The sequence below is a fragment of the Chironomus tepperi genome, unplaced genomic scaffold (genome assembly GCF_022539635.2).
Source record: "Chironomus tepperi strain 1889 unplaced genomic scaffold, CSIRO-AGI_Ctep_v1 contig_13, whole genome shotgun sequence".
In the NCBI taxonomy this organism is placed as follows: domain Eukaryota; kingdom Metazoa; phylum Arthropoda; class Insecta; order Diptera; family Chironomidae; genus Chironomus; species Chironomus tepperi.
Window position 1 is genome coordinate 1,175,034 of NW_027226135.1, and position 21,170 is coordinate 1,196,203.

Genomic DNA, 21,170 nt, shown 5'->3' on the forward strand with positions numbered 1-21,170 from the left:
ATGATGATTGTGGAAAAATTTTGAGATTTTATACTGAAAAGTTACCTGGAAAATCTCAAATAATGTAAACAAAAAGTTTTATTTAGGTACAGTTTACCTATAAAAAAAGTTTCGAAAGTTCTGTACCTGAATGGTGCAATTGGATCAGGTACTTGTTGTTGTACAGCTCTTTTGAGTTATTGTCTAGTATTTGGGTATCATTGGTTTCAGCAGGGACATAGGAATTTTTAGGAATTATTCAACAGATCATCGATTGTAGTGTCTAGTGCCTAATAAATGACAAATTCTAAAAGTCCTTAGACTTATTACGTTTGAAGAAGGCACTATAAAAATTGTCAATTCTGGAATATATACACAGGTTAATTGCATCATCCTTGGTCTGAATTTCTAAGGTAAGAGACCTTTTCGAGCTTCCAAAAGCCACTTGGCCTAAAACATTGACAATAGAATGTCAGCTTAACTTGTGGACACAGAATTCATAAAAAAACTAAGTGAGAGAGCCGATAATTGGCAGATTGAAGTCAGCTATAGGACCTAGTTTCAGAAGAATTAAGGGAGGCCATGACAGAGCCAAATGTAAAGCATTTTAGTTATAAATAAGACCATACTTACGTCACTGGTTGTTCAGATCAATTGTGATTCATGACCTTCTTCAGATGGGTCCCCTAAAGCTGAATTTTAATAACAGTTTTTAATACCAGGTGTTGTACAATCTCAAGCCTGAATCAACCCCTCCACACCATCTACTCTCACTCTTGAACGCAATAAGTGAACGACCCATTGGCATGATTTTAAAATTGTGCTGGATTCTGTTTAAATCGGGATTCGAATTCGATTTAACTTCAGCAGCAGAGCTCGAAGTTGACTCATGTTGACTTTGAGCTCTGTCAGACACGTTAGCCGCTGATGTCGGATTTGGGATCGATTGTGATATTTGGTTCGGTTCTGAACAAGGAATTGGCACTGAATTTCATTAGAATTCCGATGAAACAATTTTGAGTGTCAATGCCTTGATTCTGATTACCTTGAATAAATCATGATAAAATTTACAATTTTTATAACTACAACATGACATGCTGCATGCACAGCTTATCAGCAAAAACCCATAAAATCCGCTCACAATTCAAATCAAATCCAACAAAGCAGCACCTAAAAAAAATTATGAAAATTTTAATAATTTTCATTATTTTATCCTTAACTGTCCAAGCTTCTCAGCTGACTCATATCCAACCAATCAACATCACCTGCTCATATGAATCCAAATCAAATTGGTTCGACAATGTCACATTCAAGGAATGCGGAGTCAATAACAAGCTTGTCGTGGTTAAAAGGAACTACAAAGTCAACAGACTCAAATTGCTTGCCAGAAATGTCAAATTGGACAGAATTGAGTCAATAAGCATTGAGGCTGTTGTGATGTACTTCATGATAAGTGGCTTTGAGGAGCATTTAAGGAACATTACAGCATTAAGGCTTGGATATTGTCAATTAAAGGAAATCACAAAAAATGACTTAAAAGCATTTCCGAAGTTGAAATTTTTGTGGATTTGGGGAAATCATTTGAAAGTTCTTGAGGCTGACTTGTTCCTGTATAGTCCGGAACTGACTTACATCAATTTTAATGATAATTTTTTAATGGAAATTGATGGAAATATTTTTAAAAATTTAAAATTCCTGCAATTTGTCTACATTTATGAGAATAAATGTGTAAATTCTGGTGGTTGTAATGAGAAGGAACTGATGGAACTTGTCGGGATAATTAAAAGAGAATGCAGGATTAATGGAAGTGCGGATTTGGTGAAGAAAATTGGAAATTCTGGTAGAAAAATTAGAATTTTGGATTTATTAATATTTCTACTTATTTGGTCCTTAATGCTGATTTAGTGGAAGCCTCAAAATGTCCGACAAAGTCTCAAAATGTCCGACAAAGCCTCAAAATGTCCGACAAAGCCTCAAAATGTCCGACAAAGCCTCAAAATGTCCGACAAAGCCTCAAAATGTCCGACAAAGCCTCAAAATGTCCGACAAAGCCTCAAAATGTCCGACAAAGTCTCAAAAATGTACGACAAAGCCTCAAAAATGTCCGACAAAGCCCTAAAATGTCCAACAAAGCTTCAAAATGTCCGACAAAGCTTTAAAATGTCCGACAAAGTCTCAAAAATGTCCGACAAAGCCTCAAAAGGTCCGACAAATCCTTCAAAATGTCCGACAAAATCTCAAAATGTCCGACAAAGCCTCAAAAGGTCCGAAAAATCCTTAAAATGTCCGACAAAGCCTCAAAATGTCCGACAAAGTCTCAAAAATGTCCGACAAAGCCTCAAAAGGTCCGACAAATCCTTCAAAATGTCCGACAAAGCTTTAAAATGTCCGACAAAGCTTCAAAATGTCCGACAAACCTTCAAAATGTCCGACAAAGCCCTAAATTGTCCGATAAAGCCTAAAAGTGTCCGACAAAGTCTCAAAATATCCGACAAAGCTTTAAAATGTCCGACAAAGCCTCAAAATGTCCGACAAAGTCTCAAAAATGTCCGACAAAGCCTCAAAAGGTCCGACAAATCCTTCAAAATGTCCGACAAAGCTTTAAAATGTCCGACAAAGCTTCAAAATGTCCGACAAACCTTCAAAATGTCCGACAAAGCCCTAAATTGTCCGATAAAGCCTAAAAGTGTCCGACAAAGTCTCAAAATATCCGACAAAGCTTTAAAATGTCCGACAAAGCCTCAAAATGTCCGATAAAGTCTCAAAGTGTCCGACAAAGTCTCAAAAATGTCCGACAAAGTCTCAAAGTGTCCGACAAAGCTTCAAAACATCCGACAAAGCCTTGAAATGTCCGACAAAGCCTCAAAATGTCCGACAAAGCCTCAAAATGTCCGACAAAGCCTCAAAATGTCCGATAAAGCCTCAAAATGTCCGATAAAGCCTCAAAATGTCCGATAAAGCCTCAAAATGTCCGACAAAGCCTCAAATTGTCTGACAAAGTCTCAAAATGTCCGACAAAGCACCAAAATGTCCGACAAAGCCTTAAAATGTCCGAAAAAGCCTCAAAATGTCTTACAAAGTCTCAAATTGTCCGATAAAGCCTCAAAATGTCCGACAAAGCACCAAAATGTCCGACAAAGCCTTGAAATGTCCGACAAAGCCTCATAATGTCCGACAAAGCATCAAAATGTCCGACAAAGCCTCAAATTGTCTGACAAAGTCTCAAAATGTCCGACAAAGCCTCAAAATGTCCGACAAAGCCTTAAAATCATGAATCATGCAATTTTTATCATTTTTCAATCTTATCAAGCATTATTAAATCTGTTCTAAATTCAAATGAGGTTATGCTGCATTTACAAAGTATATCTGACTATTTTAAGGTAGTAAAGTGTCAATCATTGCTGGAATTAAATCACTAATCACCCAAAAACCTTCAAAACTCCCAAAAAATGTCAAAAAATTGCATTTTAATTCTTTTAATTTTCAATTTAATTTCAAAAATTAATTCACTTACGATAACTTGTGAACTAGCAATTGATGCCAAAATCCATCAATGTGAAGTCACAACAGAACGGCTGATAACATCACCTAAAACCATTATTGACGACTGTCTACCTAAAATGGACCCAAAAGTCAACGGAATTCAAATTATCAACAAAATTGTCAACTTTTTGCCATTCGGATTGTCAAAATGTTCTGAAAATTTAACCAGCCTGACTGTGGAAAACTCCAAACTTTTGGAAATTAAGCAGGAAAATTTAAAAGAATTTCCCGACCTGAATTTTCTGTCGCTGGCTGGAAATTTAATTGAAATTATTGAAAATAATCTTTTTGACTTTAATTTAAATTTAATTTTTATAAATTTAAGCAACAATTTAATCAAATTTATTGACTCAAATCCATTTGGTGTCCTTAAGGACTTTGACATCCTTAACATCCTCAACAACACATGCATCAATGCATCCATAACAATTGACAAAAATTCAATTTTAATTCTTAATGAAAAATGTGGAAAATTTGACCAATTAATGACTGAAAATGTCAATTTTAAGCTTTTTGTTGGATTTACTGTGACTGCTGGGGTATTGACTGTGATTAAGACAGTTGTGCTGTATATTTACCAAAAGAAACGATCAGCAATTGTTGATGTTGAATAAAAAATTTGATAAAAATTCAATTTTTTCTCTTTTTTTACCTTCCAGACCCAAAATGTCCCCAATTTTACTGCAATTCATCCTGCTTGTCATCACATCCTCGAGATTAGCTTCCAGTGCAAGACCACAACATGAAGGCGACACATCAAATCCATTGTCAATTGGTGGCAGTTACATAACTCATGGTGAATGTCCTTGGTTGTGTCCATTGTTTTATGAAGCTACGGATAAGGAACCGAAATATTTTTGTGGAACATCGCTTATTACTAATCAGCATGTCTTGACAGGTGAGGAATTGATTCTCTTTTGACTCTCTCTCTTGACTCTCTCTTTTGACTCTCTCTTTTGACTCTCTCTCTATTGACTCTCTCTCGACTCTCTCTCGACTCTCTCTCTCTTGACTCTCTCTCTTGACTCTCTCTCTTGACTCTCTCTTTTGACTCTCTCTCTATTGACTCTCTCTTTTGACTCTCTCTCTTTTGACTCTCTCTTTTGACTCTCTTTTGATTCTCTCTTTTGACTCTCTCTTTTGACTCTCTCTTTTGACTCTTTCTCTCTTGATTCTCTCTTTTGACTCTCTCTTCTGATTCTCTCTTTTGACTCTCTTTCCAGCCGCACATTGCATCCACGAAAAGCAGTCAACCCGTCTACACATTCCATACCTCCGCGTCTACATTGGAGTCTATGACATTGCCAATCCATTAAATCAAAGCATAACAATACGTCAAGTAAATGATGCCAAACTTCATCCAAGCTGGGATCATTCAGATGAGCGATACGACGGTGACATTGCCATCCTTAAACTGGCCAGCATTGTTAAATTTACAGACTTTATTCAACGAATATCACTTCCAGTATCGAATTTTGTACGTGAAAATGTTGAAGGTTATGTTGTTGGATATGGAAAGTCAAAATTGGAAATAAGTCATGAAAAAATCCCTAAAAAAATTAAAATTCCAATATCAAATAGTGAAAAATGCTATCAAAGTCACACAGTATTTTCGGAAATAAAGTCAGTCGAGAGCTTTTGTGCTGGAAAGGCTGGTGTTGTACCGTGCACGGGTGACTCGGGTGGATCCTTTTATCTATACCAGAAGAAGACACCGGTACTGGTCGGGATTGTGTCGGTCGGTGTCAGTACCAAGGATGGATTATGTCGTGATGATGCCTTTGCTGTCTTTACAAATGTTGAAAAATTTACGGACTGGATTAAGAGGGAAGTTGGCAGTGGATTTTTGCTGTTGAATGCTGACAGTCCGGGTACGGATTGGAAGTCAAATGATGCATTTTGTGAATATGTTATTGATGATGGGTAAGTACTGTCTATGCCTTCCTGGTGCTGGATTCAGTGACAAAGTCATGACTTCCTGGTGCTGGATTCAGTGACAAAGCCATGACTTCCTGGTGCTGGATTCAGTGACAAAGCCATGACTTCCTGGTGCTGGATTCAGTGACAAAGCCATGACTTCCTGGTGCTGGATTCAGTGACAAAGCCATGACTTCCTGGTGCTGGATTCAGTGACAAAGCCATGACTTCCTGGTGCTGGATTCAGTGACAAAGCCATGACTTCCTGGTGCTGGATTCAGTGACAAAGCCATGCCTTCTTGGTGCTGGATTCAGTGACTAAGTCATGACTTCCTGGTGCTGGATTCAGTGACAAAGCCATGACTTCCTGGTGCTGGATTCAGTGACAAAGTCATGACTTCCTGGTGCTGGATTCAGTGACAAAGCCATGACTTCCTGGTGCTGGATTCAGTGACAAAGCCATGACTTCCTGGTGCTGGATTCAGTGACAAAGTCATGCCTTCCTGGTGCTGGATTCAGTGACAAAGCCATGACTTCCTGGTGCTGGATTCAGTGACAAAGTCATGACTTCCTGGTGCTGGATTCAGTGACAAAGTCATGCCTTCCTGGTGCTGGATTCAGTGACAAAGCCATGACCACCTGGTGCTGGATTCAGTGACTAAGTCATGACTTCCTGGTGCTGGATTCAGTGACAAAGTCATGACTTCCTGGTGCTGGATTCAGTGACAAAGCCATGACTTCCTGGTGCTGGATTCAGTGACAAAGCCATGACTTCCTGGTGCTGGATTCAGTGACAAAGCCATGACTTCCTGGTGCTGGATTTAGTGCTGAATTCAATGTCAGAGTCAAGCCAGTCTTGTGCCTGATTTTAACTCAATTTCCCGACTTGTGCCTTACAGCCAATACCAATAATGCCTCATACCTTCCATTTCAGCTACCGATGTACCCTCCGTGGTGTCAGATCAACCAAAAGTGACATTAAAGTCACCGGCATTCATGGCGCCCACAAAGATGACAAGGCTGACGATGATGTCGTTAAAATTTGGATTATTGAGCAGGAAGCTGTCTTCATACCGGAAATGACTGAAATTGTTGATAAATTTAAAAATATTCATGATTTAAGGATATGGACATGCGGACTTAAATTCATTGAACGATCAAAATTGTCAATTTTTGCTAAAAAACTTCGTGTCGTTGACTTTTTTAATAATCATATTGAGGAGATACCGGAAGATGCATTTGATGACCTTTTAAGGCTTGAGGAACTGAAAATTTTAAATAATCGTATTAAGCACTTGCCGGAAAGCCTCTTTTATAACCTCAAAAATTTAAAATACTTTTTTGCTGAAAATAATGAAATTGAGGAACTTCCAGCACGGCTGTTTATCAATACACAAATTGCTGTCGTAAGCCTTAAAAATAATTTATTACAGCGAATTAATGTCGATTTTAGACGATTTCCAAATGTTAATGTCATTGACCTGCTGCAAAATACATGCATAAGTCAATGTCTTGGACATTATTGTGGTAAAATGCCGGTGGCTGAATTGCAGAAGGAAATTCGGGAAAAATGTTCAAAAAGTGATGATATGATTGTATTTCCGAAATTTTAGTGTCTGTCAAGCACCTCCTGTATACTCAAAATTGTCAGTTTACAGCTATTGGAACTAATAAAAAATTTGGAAATTTAAGAAGGTTTTTTGGATCTTTACTGCTTTCAGGACAGCCTGCATGATGATCAAGAGTCACTCTAATTCTTACTGTACTGACTGTACTGACTGTACTGATTGGATTTACTGAACTTTAGAGTAATTATGCCATTTTTCTATATTTTTGGAGAATCTGACTATAGCTGATGATCTATAGCTGTTCTTTGTCTTTGTATCAAGGCATCTTTACGGCCATGGAGGGCATCAGATGGCGGGCAGCTGACATGACTCTTTTTAGGTTCTTTTTCATTGTTGAGTTGAATATCGCTAAATATATTAAGCTATGTGCCAGAATAAGGGCATTAAAGGTTAGAGCTGTGGCGGGCTCGGTGATATGCCAACCTTGGTGGTAGTGTGCTGCGGCATACAGGTTATCCGTTACCGGCATAGAGTGAAGACCTATCCAAAAACACCATGTCTGAAGGATGCAGTCGTACAATTGGGTTAGGGGTGGCTAAGGCTTACAACCAAAGCCCTTACAACTTGAACGCAAAATCGAACTTTTCCATACAAAACTCAAAAGCGTAGGTAGGTAGGGTTTGGTAGGGGTAGGTAATTTAGTTCAGATCTAAAATTGCATGCAATTTTAATAAATATTGCGAAATATGTTATCAATATTGTTATAAAATGTTATAAAATGTTATCTTTATTATAAAAAATGACGATTCAATTTGTTATAAATCAAGAAAGCCAGCAACAACAACAACAACAGCAACAAACAAAGAATAGAACATTCGAATATTCTGGAGAAAATCATTTCTGCACGTTCACATAATGAATGCACACAAACGAAATTATCAATTGAGCGCGAGCCAGAGGTGGCAATTTGGAATGTCAAAATATCATATAATTAGTCGTAATCCTCAATTTGAAAACATTTTGCGGAACATCCAACTTCCTAGAATTCAAAAATTCATTTTTTTGACTCAAAAATTCAAAAATTTAATATTTCGACCAAAATTGTTAAAACTCTAATGTAAAGTTGCCACCCCTGGAGTCCAGACCCTCCAAATTCCGGAATTTAGTAGCCTTTTGGAAGTCCAGTCTCCAGTTGCCTCAACTCCACATTAGAGTCCTACCAACTCTGCATCCAACTGGCTATAAAGTGACGTAGAATGTGTACAAGTATCGTAAATACACATAACATGTTCACACAAGTTTACTTGACTACATCGACTTTGTGACTCTTTTTTCTTCAGATATTCATCAACATTTAAACAAGAAAGATCAAGTTTTGTTATTAAATAAAGTGAATTAAGGAACAAAAAGGAATCAAAAATGCCGAGTGAGTATTAATTAATTAATTTAAATAATTTATTACAGTTAGTTTAAGGAAATTTGAATCTCGTTAAATTTAAAATAGAATTTATAGTATAAATATAGTAAATAAAAAGGGACTGTTCGCTTATTACGGAACACTTTTTGGAAGGAAATGATCATGTCAAATATTAGGGTTATTTGCGTATTACGCGTATTATGCGTATTAAGTGTTTATCATATTATGCGCATTGTGCGTATTATGCGAATTATGCGTATTATAGGTATTATGTGTATTATGCGCATTATGCGTATTATGTATATTATGCGCATTATGTGTTTTACGTATTATGCGTGCTACGAAAAGCTCTTAAGATACTCCTTAAAGGGTTTGGAGTGAAGGATGTGTAAAAAAGTCGATTGTTGCGTTACGTAACAAGTGAACGGTACCTTCTTCTGATTTATTATCAATAAAAAACTTCACTTTGGTAATTTAAGGTTCTAGGGTTGGACAATTGCATGCAAGTATGCGCATACCACAAATCGATCGGAATCCTTTAAATGACACTCAGAGATGGTACAACAGATCGTAGATCTCAGTGCCTTTTCCTCATCGATGGAACCTAATATTTATTCTGTTCTATGCGCATACCGTAAAATATCATGTGGATGTCTAGCACAAGTATGAACGACGGTATGCGCATACTTGCATGCAATTGTCCAACCCTTGCACATTCTCAAATATCACCAATAATCTCTAAATATTAATCAAGTTCAAGCTTGTACAATACTCAAATTTTAAAAATAATTTCTCATATAAATCATGCAATATTTTGCAATAATTGTGAAATAACAAAATAAATAACTATAAGACATGATTACCATGAAGGTCATTGTCTATAAGATGCTCACATGATCGTTATGGATATAAGAACTAATAGTTAATAATTTAATGACCTTGATGATAATTAAATGCTGGAAAATCGGATGGATGGCTGATTGAGGATTTTCTGAGTGTGGTTGAAGTTAAGTAGCTTTAAGTACAGCATTGGAAGTTCAAATATACCTAAGTAGCCTTCTCAAAAGCGACCGTTAAATTTTTCAAAAAAATTATTTTTTAAAATTTTTTTGACCGTTACTTTTACTTTTCTTCGTAACGTAAATTTTTATTTCAAAATAAGTCGAGTTTGAAATTTTCGAATTTTTCGATAATCTAATGTGTGGCCACTACTCCCAAAATATATTTGACCTTTTCAATGTAAATTTGAAATATTTTTTTCTTTTTCAGGATTTAGGTACGCAGCGATTGGGAATTGAATTGGCACACTCATGTTAGTTGAGTGCAATTTGCTGCTTCTGGACTGATTGATGGATCTCAGGATTGTCGGGTAAGCGGTTGGTTGGAGCTTAACATTTCATTAACTAGAGTATTTGGAAGCAGATATCTAAATCAGCTCAATTTGAGCAGTTAAATAAAAAACAGCTGTTTTTTAGCGGCGACATCATTGTGTCTTTAATGTCATCGCAATGTCCATTTTTGCTATCCTGACATCAGGTTAGCAGGATGGAAATATTAAAGCAAAAATGATGTCGCCGCTGAAAAACAGCTGTTTTTTTAAATTTGACTGCTCAAGTTGAGCTGATTTAGATGTCTGCATCCAAATCCTCTAGCTATTGGAATGTTAAGCTATAACCAATCGCTTACCCGACAATCCTGAGATCCATCAATCAGTCCAGAAGCAGCAAATTGCACTCAACTAACATGAGTGTGCCAATTCAATTCCCAATAGTAAATTTTTCTTCGTATTTTTTTCTTTTTCAGGCACCAGTTGAAGCTGTCAAGCTGTTTCACTAAACCAGATCCACATAAAATCCAACCAGGACATGAAAATCGTCGATTTTTCTCAGAATTCTTGCTAAAAATTCTCTAAAAATCTTCATTATTGAAGTCTTTCGATAATTGAAGCACTGTATGTCTGTAAACTGTATGAAACTATAACTTTATGATTATTTTGTATCAAAACATCATTCTAACCTAAAAGAATTAGATTCAAATTTAACAGAATTTAAAGACAGATTTTTAAAAGATGAATGGAACTCTTCACGCAAAGACCAAAGACCGAAGACGACCGAAGACGACCGAAGACAGACCGAAGACGACCGAAGACGACCGAAGATGACCGAAGACAGACCGAAGATGACCGAAGATGACCGAAGATGACCGAAGACGACCGAAGATGACCGAAGACGACCGAAGACCGACGATAACCCTATTTGACTCACATATTAGACATTAATACCCCAAAAAATCCCAGCTGAAGAGTTCCATTCTACATAAAAATCCCCCTTTTAGGTCAGTAATTACGACCTTATATCCACAGAAAAATCTAAAACCTTTAAAAACATCTACATCAATGATGGTCTAGCTGAGTCGGTCGACATCGAGCTTCATCAAGTTGGATCAAAACGGAAGTTCACCAAAGCTGACTGGCGACTGTTTGAGTCAAAGAAGTGCCTAGAAAACTGCTCAAAAGTCTACACAGATGCGTCACGTAATGAAAAATTAAAAATTTGTTCATTTGCCGTCTACATTGAGGACCTAAATACAAGCTTTTGTGGATTTATTGAGGATTGTCTTTCAAATGACAAGGCTGAATTTGATGCAATTTATCATGCATTGCTGTATGCCAAAAAGTTCAAGCTTAGAAGTCCAGTAATTTCATCAGACAGCTTAAATTCATGCACAAAAATCAAAATTCAAGCATCAAAGCCGTTTGTTGAGTCTGACGAGATGCTGAACTTCCTAAAAATCATGAAAATGACCAAGGCACGAATCATTTGGATTCCATCACATGTTGGAATTAAAGGAAATGAAATTGCTGATCAATCAGCTAAAATTAGTCTTGATAAGTTCATCCTTGAGAAGTTGTCGACTAAGCATGTGGGTACAAGAGTCACATAGTCTTCTAAAATGACCCAAAACAGTTATTGGACGTGAAAAAGAAATTTTTTGAGATTTATTTAAGAAAAATATCAAACTAAATAAGGTGATGAATAAGATAATGATAGGAAATGTCTAGGGTCAGGCACTCCAGTGCTTGTCATACAAGTATAGTAAGTACATCACTGTACTTCTGGAGTGTCTGACCCTTTGGGAAATATTCAGGAATAAGAGAAAGTGTCATTTTAGAAGATTAAACAACTTAAGGAGTTAAATGTTTGGGATTTGTTCAAATATTATGTAACTTATTACTATGGATCATCCCCCTCTACCCCCCAAATGTCACGAAGTCCTTCATTATGCTTCAAACATTGATTCCAAACTAGCACAAGTCGATTAATTGATCAAAAATCGATGACAAGTCCAGCATGACTCTGGAATGATGCCAAATCCAGCATCAAACCAGAGTCACGCTCGTCTGACACCTGATTCTGGATCGACTAACTGACTTGTGCCATTACAACATTTCCCATATAATCCCTCAATCTCAGTGCCTCTAGCTCATAAGGCTGGGCACTTCCCTTGATCCAAATTCCTCCTTAATAAGCCAAGTAATATGCGAACACTCAAACATTGACTACAAGAACTATAAAATTATCAAAAAAAAAATGTATGAAATAATCCACCGAAAAGTCAATTTCGTACACAATCATTAGTGGATGTGTTCAATGTATGCATACTATGAGTATATGAATCAGTCCCATGCATTCATATGGGTATGTGATATGAAATATCTTTAATGCTTATAAAATACTTTATATGCATACATTATGGGTACGATATATTCCCTAACATCACAAAGAGCATGTTCATATTAATGAGTATACTCAAAACAGTGATTACACTCAGAGCATGCTGTATGTCTGATAGTTATTAAGGTTATATGCACTATGACTCAGTACATAGGACTGATACATATGCTCATAGTATGCATACATTGCACACATTCACTAATGATTGTGTACGAAATTGTCTTTTCGGGGTCGGAAAATATTTAACAAGAGCTTACGAAAAATATAATAAAATGTAAAGTATTTAAATCTATGAGAAATTTGTAAAAGAAAAATGTATAAAAATATCCAAAATTGTATACTTATTATAAATGTCAATAAATTGTAAAATTCATCGCTAAATATAGTCTTATTAATTTGACATTAATCGGTATGTCCTCAAACGAAAGTATGGCTGTATAGGTCATAAGCTTCAGAAAGTGTCGTAAATGGAATGGAAGCACAAACTTGTTTCACTGCTCTTGGATGTAATCCACAAAGGAAAAGGTCATACAAAAGCAACTTGACGCAGAACAGTAATGCAGGAATGTCAATTAGACGTCAAAACAGAGAATTTGTTCAAATTTTGTAATGTGGTCACTAACAGAGTCAGATGGAAGGCCTTTTGTAATAACCTAGGCTTCAAGTCGGAGCACGGTTCCAGTAAATAAGTAAGAATATGTCTAATTACTAAGTTTCCTGTAGTTTCCACTTCAAGACCGTGAAAAGCAACGACACTGCGATCGATGATCGATGATCATGAGCAAGACTAAGAGAGTGAGCGAGTCTTCCATGTAGTCCTGTAATTGTTGTCAGACTAATGAGACTTTAGAGCTTAGGCTCGGACTTTGGAGTCCATCTTCTGCCTATTCTAGTCTCGGTCTCAATAAATCCATGAAGATGAGAGAGCAGATTGCTCGCATTTTTCATTGATCACAGCCCATATCCACCTGGAAGTCATCAAATTACATTTTTTACATCGTTTATTCAACCCATAAAATGTAAATATTTCCCATAGCATGTAAATAAGCTGTAATTTGTGTCCCACACCTGACTTCCTACCTCATCATTGCTTAAATGAAGGCACAGAATCCCCAAGGAATTTTATTTACACTCAAATAAATTATTGTCGTTAACCAGCACACATCTCAATATGTAGACATCAAAACAGACATCTTGAGACGAACTTGATGTCACATATACATGCAAATAGTAAGCCATTGACATCATTTTCATCAGTTTATCACAATTATTCAAATGAGTTGGCTTAAAATAATGAATTTTTTTGAATTTTTAATAATTTTTCAAATTTTTATTAAATGTGAGTAAAATTGGACCTAAAAATCATGTCCAAAATTCCAATTTTTGTAATTTTCTTCAATTTTAGACACAAATCTACAAGAAATTACATCCAAACGTCTCAATTTCACCATACCAAAGTCAATCGATGACTTTAAATTTAATAATCCAGAAATTCCGTCTAAATCATCATCAAAACTGCATTATAGTGTCGCACAGGAAGCATCCGATGGACAATTTCCATTTGTTTGTGAGATTAGAATACAGCATGTTGATGGAATGGGATTTATATGCAGTGGAAGCTTGATAGATGATGATTGGGTGTTGTCGGCAAGACATTGTATTGAGGGGTTCGTATTTTAGTGAGTTAGGGGTAATTGGAAGGGTTGGGAGGGCTGTGGACGGTGGGCGGTCACCCTTCATGGTTTGAGCTGAGTTTTGGATATCAAGTCATGTACAGGCACATCTGCCAGAGTGAGCCAGGTCAAATTGTTAGAAAACAGAACGGATATGACTAATTAACCATATTAAAGCTTGAATCCAGATCAGTGATGGTCAACCTGTGTGTCGTGACTCCTTCCACCTTTTCTCCCTATCCATTGCCCCCTCCTACCCCAACCCCCTTGACCATATTAAGTTAACAACCTCAATTTAATTCCAGGAAATCAAACGCAACAGTTCAAATCCTTCTTGGATCAGCTGATCGTGGCGAGGATCGTGAATCATATTTTGTGGACAACTGCTTCTATCCAGTAATATCAGATGATACAGAACTCGACATTGTACTACTTCATCTCTCAAATCCTGTGACTTATACGGAAGATATAAATTATATTAAAATTATTAATGCATTTAAGGCACGGACAATACTTGAAGGTGCACAAGTTGCTTATTTGGCTGGATGGGGACGTATGTGATTATTTTTTTGACACTTTTTGAGTCTCTTAAGGGGGCTTAACATTAAACACTTTTAAGGGAGATAATGTTGATTCTAAGAAGGGTTTGACCCTGTAGACCCTTCAAATCCACTATCCGTCTCTTAACTAGTCTCCGCCCCCTTATCTAGTCCCCGCCCCCTTAACTAGTCCCCACACACTTATCTATTCCCCGCTCCCTTATCTAGTCCCCGCCCCCTTAACTAGTCCCCACCTACTTATCTAATCCCGCCCCTTTAACTGTCCCCCACCCCCCTTAATTATTATGCAATATCCAAATATCCTTACAGAAACAGCACCCGGGACATTCTCAAGATTCCTTCATTATACCCAATTCAGGCTGGTTTCAAGAAATGAGTTGAATTTGGGATCATATTACTATGCAAGTCGTCCAATTAATCAAAAGTCTCAAAGCTTAGGTGGTGATTCAGGTGAGTTTAATTCAGGTGGGAAGGGTAGGGTGGGGTAACGTCACCTAACTTACAAATGCTCCCTTTACTTCTCACATTACAGGTGGTCCGATGTTTATAATTGACAAAGGAGTTCCAATTTTGATAGGTGTTAATGTTGCATATATAACAGTGGGTGATTCAGCAGTGATTTATCAACAGTCAACTATGCTGTCTAAATTATTGAATTTTATTGCATTACATGTGGATGGACTTAAATTAAATTATTAACGAATTAGGAAGAAATAAATTAATTTTTAATTGTAAAAAAATAGAGAAATTGAAAGATTTTTTTGTAGATTTTAAAAATGGACTAGATTTTGTCGGAAAAAGAACAAAATTTTGCCTAAAATGGACTAGATTTTGTGACAAAAGGACCAGATTTTGCCAAATTTGGACTAGATTATGTCAAAAATGGACTAGATTTTGACAAAAGAACTCAATTTTGTTAAAAATGGACTAGGTTTTGTCAGATAAGGACTAGATTTTGTAGAAAAGGACTAGACTATGCTAAAATTGGACTATTTTTTGTCAAAAATGAACTAGATTTCGCCAGAAACGGACTAGATTTTGCAAAAATGGACTAGATTATTCCAAAAAAGACTAGATTTTGCCAAAAGTGGACTAAATGTTGCCAAAAAGGACTAAATTTAGCCAAAATTGTACTAGATTTTACCAAAAATGTACTAGATTCTTTTAAAAATTGACTATTTTAAGCAATCAAACACAAATTTTTTTGCATTCATATTCAATTTGACCTCAACAGTGCAAAAATGACAATCCACAACAAAAAAAGCCTAGAATCAGCTCATCAACAACATTAAAAAAATTCAATTACAAATTACAAAAATGTTCCAAAAAAAAAACACGACAAATCAAAAATGTTCTTTTTGGGTAAATTTATAATGTGTTGAAAATGTTTTGTTAAACTATATTTTTTTTTGTGTGGCACTTAAAAGAACAGACGAAGGTCAATAATATAAAAATAACAAAATTTTTGTTGAAAAATTCATTTAATGACCATTAGTATTAAATTGATTTGTGATCAAAGCTGTATGTCAATTTGGAATATTTTCAAAAATAGCACAAGTCGGTTAATTGATCCAAAATCTAATGCCAGTCAGGTATGGCTCCTGGCATCGAGCCAGACGATTTTGGATTCTTGATCAATTAACAGATTTTTACTATTTGAAATTATTTTGAGGTTATAATTTAGATATTTTTCAGATATACTAGTCAAATATGGAGCTAAATAGGGTCTTTTTGGCTTTTTTGATTGTTGCATTTTGTGGCTTTGATTTGGTAAGTATTCGGACTCGATTCCGGTCCCAGACTCAATCTAGAACTCGATTCCGGTCCCAGACTCAATCTAGAACTCGATTCCGATCCCAGACTCAATCTAGAACTCGATTCCGGTCCCAGACTCAATCTAGAACTCGATTCCGGTCCCAGACTCAATCTAGAACTTGATTCCGATCCCAGACTCAATCTAGAACTCGGTTCCGGTCCCAGACTCAATCTAGAACTCGATTCCGGTCCCAGACTCAATCTAGAACTCGATTCCGGTCCCAGATTCAATCTAAAACTCTAAATCTCCTTCCATCCCCTCAAGTCACTAACCCAAGAGCCAGACGAGCAATCAACAGTTGATGAAACAACCGAAGAAGCATCAACAACATCAGCAGCATCAGCAGCTGCATCAGATGACGAATCCACAAGTACATCACAAGACGACAGTCCATCATCAACAGCCGATCCAACAACAGATGCTGAAAAGCCATCAAAATCACCAAAAAAAGATAAAACAGAAGAAGCATGTAAGCCATGGCCATCAACATACAAGCCACTACGTGAATGTTGCATGATTCCACATAATCCACTCCAAATTACCCTCAACACGTGCTTCTATCGCTGTACATCACGCGAGACAGATGAACGACGTCAAATTGAGTGCGGTGCTTCATGTTTTGTGAATGTCACGGGAATCTTCTATGACAATCGACTGAATCGTGAACGAATTAAGAATTTAATGATTGGTGCCTCTGTCGTACCCAGTAAATGGATTCGAATAATTGAGAATGGAATTGATAGCTGTAAATTTGAGGATCATGGATCATTGCATGATAAACTTGCGCGATTTTTTGGTTGTGTTACTGACTACATGACAGACAATTGTGTACAATTTATACAGTCACCAGATTGTGAGAAGGCACAGGAGCTGTTTGAGCAATGTCATCATATTAAGCCTATTTGTGAACATTGGCCATTTGGTTATGGTACACTTGATTCATGCTGTAAAATACCGCCATTATTTTCGCAAGCATTAAGGTCAAAATGTCATCATGAATGCACATATTCGGAACTGTTTTTACAGCGACAGGCAAAATGTGATGAAATTTGTCGTTATGATGATACGAAATTGAGAGTTGGGAATAAATTTAATTTTGATGCTGTTAAGGCAATGCTGATGGAGAGTGCTAAGGGTACGCCGGAATGGAAAGTTCCAATTGATCATGCTGTTGAGAAATGCAAGATTGCTATGGGATGTGAGTATTGACATTCTTCTCTCGCATTCCTCTCGCACACTCCTCTCTCCCACTTCTCTCAGCCATTCCTCTCTCCACTTTCTCTCTCCTTTTCCTCTCTCCAATTACTCTCTCCAATTCCTCTCTCAAAATCCTCTCTTCAATTTCTTTCTCTAATTCCTCTCTCTCTCATTCCTCTCTCCAATTCCTCTCTTCAATTCCTCTCTCCAATTCCTCTCTTCAATTCCTCTCTTCCATTCCTCTCTTCAATTCCTCTCTCCTATTCCTCTCTCCTATTCCTCTCTCCCATTCCTCTCTCCTATTCCTCTCTTCAATTCCTCTCTCTAATTCCTCTCTCCAATTCCTCTCTTCAATTCCTCTCTCCAATTCCTCTCTTCAATTCCTCTCTTCAATTCCTCTCTTCAATTCCTCTCTTCAATTCCTCTCTCCAATTCCTCTCTCCAATTCCTCTCTCCAATTCCTCTCTTCAATTCCTCTCTCCAATTCCTCTCTTCAATTCCTCTCTTCAATTCCTCTCTTCAATTCCTCTCTCCAATTCCTCTCTCCTTTTCCTCTCTCCAATTCCTCTCTCCTATTCCTCTCTCTAATTCCTCTCTCCCATTCCTCTCTCCCATTCCTCTCTCTTATTCCTCTCTCCAATTCCTCTCTCCAATTCCTCTCTCCTATTCCTCTCTCCTATTCCTCTCTGCAATTCCTCTCTTCAATTCCTCTCTTCAATTCCTCTCTCAAATTCCTCTCTCTCCCATTCCTCTCTTTCATTCCTCTCTCAAATTCCTCTCTCCTATTCCTCTCTCCTATTCCTCTCTGCAATTCCTCTCTTCAATTCCTCTCTTCAATTCCTCTCTCAAATTCCTCTCTTTCAACCCCAACCAAGAATTCCGGAATAGAAGAGATGTTGGGGAGTCACTCCTTAAAATTTCTAAAATTTATATTTTCAGCACCACAGCGTAACACACAAGTACGTCAAAATACAATCGAATATGAAATAACAACATTACAGACATGCTTAAGGGACTTTTTATCAAATGAATGTGTCGATTTTAAAGATGAACCAATTTGTCATAAAGTTCAATTATTTATGAAAAATTGTCCTGATATAAAGTCGAGAAAGTCTAGTCCACATTATTCACAACATTATAGACCAACACCAATCTAAAATTATGTCAAATTTTAACTGAATTTTGAGTAATAAAATTGTATTTTTGAGTAATATAAAATTGAAATTAAGGGTTTGAATTCTTACTTCCTTGACTGGGGCGCATGGGACACACGGGAGCGAATGAGGACGTATGAAGGCAAACGAAGGCGAACAAAGGCTCACGAAGACGCACGAAAGCACACGAAGACGAACGAGGGCACACGAAGACGCACGAGGGCACACGAAGACGCACGAAAGCACACGAAGACGCACGAGGGCACACGAAGACGCACGAGGGCACACGAAGACGCACGAGGGCACACGAAGACGCACGAAAACGCACGAGGACGCACGAAGGAACTTCTTCCAGTACCGGATATTGAGAACTCTAGATTCAAATTCCAACAATTCAAATGAATCCTTTTATTATTAATTATTTCTCATCATTTAATACATTCAATTATTTTTGTTAATCTTAACTCATATTTAGCATGTTGATGATGCTTGAATGATCAATCCTGCTTGACTGCTGAAGCTAAAAAAAAAATGAAAATGATTAGACCTGACTACCTCAAAATTGACTCAAAATAGTCCACAAAATCCACTCAAACCCAATTTTTCTTTTATCTTATCAGTTCCATTATCACATCCCACTTTAACTTACTTGTTTAATGCGTTTGCAATACAGTCATGAACTTCTACTGGAATATCCTCACGAAGTTTTGCAAAGCCTTCTAATCTTGTTGTTAATTCTGGTACAACATCTGTTTGATATCTGTCATAAATGTCATTGATGTCTTGTTCGACGGTTGGTGACAAGTCCATAACATTTGTCATTGGATTTACCTTGAATGATTAATGATTAATTGTTAGTATTTGATAGGAATTTGGAGTAGAATGGCTTAGTCCGAGTCCGAGAGCCGAAGTCCGAGAACCGAGTCCAAGTCCGAGAACCGAGTCCGAGAGCCGAAGTCCGAGAGCCGATTCCAAGTTCGAGAACCGAATCTGAGAGCCGAAGTCCGACAACCGACAACCGATTCTGAGAGCCGAAGTCCGAGAGCCGAATCCAAGTCCGAGAACCGAGTCCGAAAGCCGAAGTCCGAGAGCCGAGTCCAAGTCCGAGAACCGAGTCTAAGAGCCGAAGTCCGAGAGCCGAAGTCCGAGAGCCGAAGTCCAAGAGCCGAAGTCCGAGAGTCCAAGTCCGAGAACCGAGTCCGAGAGCCGAAGTCCGAGAGCCGAGTCCAAGTCCGAGAACCGAAGTCCTAGAGCCGAAGTCCTAGAGCCGAAGTCCGAGAACCGAAGTCCGAGAACCGAAATCCGAAAGCCGAGTCCAAGTCCGAGAACCGAAGTCCAAGTCCGAGAATCGAGTCCGAGAGCCGATTCCAAGTCCGAGAACCGAATCTGAGAGCCGAAGTCCGAGAGCCGAAGTCCGAGAGCCGAGTCCAAGTCCGACAACCGAGTCTGAGAGCCGAAGTCCGAGGGCCGAGTCCAAGTCCAAAAATCGAGTCCCAAAGCCGAAGTCCAAGAGCCGAAGTACGATTGCCGAAGTCCAAGAGCCGAAGTCCGAGAGCCGAAGTCCGACAACCGAGTCCAAGTCCGACAACCGAGTCCGAGTCCGAAAACCGAATCTAAGAGCCGAGAGCCGAAGTCCGAGATCGGAAGTCCAAGTCCGAGAGCCGAAGTCCGAGAACCGAGTCCAAGTCCGAGAACCGAGTCTGAGAGCCGAAGTCCGAGAGCCGAGTCCAAGTCCGAGAACCGAAGTCCAAATCCGAGAGCCAAAGTCCGAGAGCCGAAGTCCGAGAACCGAGTCTGAGAGCCGAGTCCGAGAGCCGAAGTACGATTGCCGAAGTCCAAGAGCCGAAGTCCGAGAGTCGAAGTCCGAGAGCCGAGTCCGAGAGCCGAAGTACGATTGCCGAAGTCCAAGAGCCGAAGTCCGAGAGCCGAGTATCCATCTTATTATACTCACCTTAGTAAAAGCATTAAGTACAATATTTTGTGCATCAAACTTCAATTGTCTATGTGAATTAATAAAATTATGATAACCAAATACATTCAAATGTAATGGATTCATTGGATTTGATCCACAAACAGCAATAGCAGCACCAGCTGCATTTTGAATTCTTGGCCAACTTGCCGTTGCTGTATCAATACAATTTGTATTTTCTGGTGTACGATTAGCCTCAATATATCCATCATAACGATCGCGCATACCAAGATATGATGTAAGACCTGGAATGGATGAATATGTAGACATCTGGTGCCTCATAACCTCAAAATTTACCATTTGTTATTTCAGTCATTGCATCCTTAACAATTTCCGTCAGTTCATCGCTCATATCGTAACGTTTTTTCCATGTTGTGTCCTGAATCTCATCATGAATATATCCAACGGCATACTGAAGATCGAGGACATAATCAACAAACTGTGAACGTTGTGATGCAACCTAATTTGAATTAAAAAAGTCCAGTAAATTTTTCAATAATAATTTTAGATTTTTTTCTTACAATTCCGATTGATATTAAAATAATTAAAAATTTAAACATTTTTCACTTTGTTTCTCTAAGACGAGTTTAGACCAAATAAGCCTTAAAATTGGAGTGAGTAGTTGATAATTGATTAACGGCAA

General features: G+C 37.8%; 4 protein-coding genes and 1 long non-coding RNA gene across 8 annotated transcripts in view; 4 read left to right on the forward strand and 1 right to left on the reverse strand.

Moving 5' to 3' along the window:
• The window catches only part of LOC139090541 (uncharacterized), a 40,895-nt gene extending 33,762 nt beyond the window's left edge, over positions 1-7,133 (forward strand). The window contains exons 2-4 of the mRNA XM_070640281.1: positions 4,182-4,420; positions 4,746-5,445; positions 6,374-7,133. Of these exons, the coding sequence (XP_070496382.1) occupies positions 4,189-4,420; positions 4,746-5,445; positions 6,374-7,052 (1,611 nt within the window). The 5' untranslated portion in view covers positions 4,182-4,188 and the 3' untranslated portion in view covers positions 7,053-7,133. The remainder of the gene's footprint in view (positions 1-4,181; positions 4,421-4,745; positions 5,446-6,373) is intronic.
• The window catches only part of LOC139090895 (uncharacterized), a 27,862-nt gene extending 6,692 nt beyond the window's left edge, over positions 1-21,170 (reverse strand). Inside the window, exons 1-5 of one of the 2 annotated variants that reach the window (XM_070640776.1) lie at positions 21,049-21,170; positions 20,825-20,987; positions 20,510-20,772; positions 19,208-19,389; positions 18,995-19,078 (exon numbers count right to left, since the gene is read on the reverse strand). In XM_070640776.1, coding sequence (XP_070496877.1) covers positions 19,030-19,078; positions 19,208-19,389; positions 20,510-20,772; positions 20,825-20,987; positions 21,049-21,087 — 696 coding nt within the window. In that variant the 5' untranslated portion in view covers positions 21,088-21,170 and the 3' untranslated portion in view covers positions 18,995-19,029. Of the gene's footprint in view, positions 1-18,936; positions 19,079-19,207; positions 19,390-20,509; positions 20,773-20,824; positions 20,988-21,048 lie in introns of those variants that run through there. The other variant, XM_070640767.1, reaches the window with a different exon arrangement.
• Positions 8,312-10,476, forward strand: LOC139090997 (uncharacterized). The gene is made up of 2 exons (XR_011544472.1): positions 8,312-8,433; positions 10,228-10,476. It is a non-coding gene; the product is annotated as an uncharacterized lncRNA (long non-coding RNA).
• Positions 13,043-15,093, forward strand: LOC139090798 (serine protease 48-like). Its single transcript, XM_070640620.1, has 5 exons — positions 13,043-13,388; positions 13,564-13,825; positions 14,137-14,384; positions 14,701-14,841; positions 14,924-15,093. Exons 1-5 carry the CDS (start codon positions 13,367-13,369, stop codon positions 15,088-15,090), a joined length of 840 nt encoding a protein of 279 aa, XP_070496721.1. The 5' UTR covers positions 13,043-13,366; the 3' UTR covers positions 15,091-15,093.
• Positions 15,877-18,628, forward strand: LOC139090634 (uncharacterized). Of its 3 annotated transcripts, none has more exons than XM_070640435.1 (4): positions 15,877-15,912; positions 16,087-16,161; positions 16,472-17,405; positions 18,344-18,628. In XM_070640435.1, the coding sequence occupies exons 2-4, from the start codon at positions 16,102-16,104 to the stop codon at positions 18,559-18,561; spliced, it is 1,212 nt and encodes a 403-aa protein (XP_070496536.1). In that variant the 5' UTR covers positions 15,877-15,912; positions 16,087-16,101; the 3' UTR covers positions 18,562-18,628. The 3 variants fall into 3 exon arrangements, with proteins under 3 accessions (XP_070496536.1, XP_070496544.1, XP_070496528.1); XM_070640443.1 differs by lacking the exon at positions 15,877-15,912 and adding an exon at positions 15,932-15,983; XM_070640427.1 differs by lacking the exon at positions 15,877-15,912 and having other exon boundaries at positions 15,990-16,161.

Excerpts from the sequence above, each read along its gene's own strand:
- LOC139090798 (XM_070640620.1), top strand. The coding sequence starts at position 13,367 with ATGTCACATATACATGCAAATA. Across the intron at positions 14,385-14,700 it reads TTATTTGGCTGGATGGGGAC|AAACAGCACCCGGGACATTC; the intron begins GTATGTGATTAT and ends ATATCCTTACAG. Across the intron at positions 14,842-14,923 it reads AAGCTTAGGTGGTGATTCAG|GTGGTCCGATGTTTATAATT; the intron begins GTGAGTTTAATT and ends CTCACATTACAG.
- LOC139090634 (XM_070640435.1), top strand. The coding sequence starts at position 16,102 with ATGGAGCTAAATAGGGTCTTTTTGGCTTTTTTGATTGTTGCATTTTGT. Across the intron at positions 16,162-16,471 it reads CATTTTGTGGCTTTGATTTG|TCACTAACCCAAGAGCCAGA; the intron begins GTAAGTATTCGG and ends CATCCCCTCAAG. Across the intron at positions 17,406-18,343 it reads ATGCAAGATTGCTATGGGAT|CACCACAGCGTAACACACAA; the intron begins GTGAGTATTGAC and ends TTATATTTTCAG.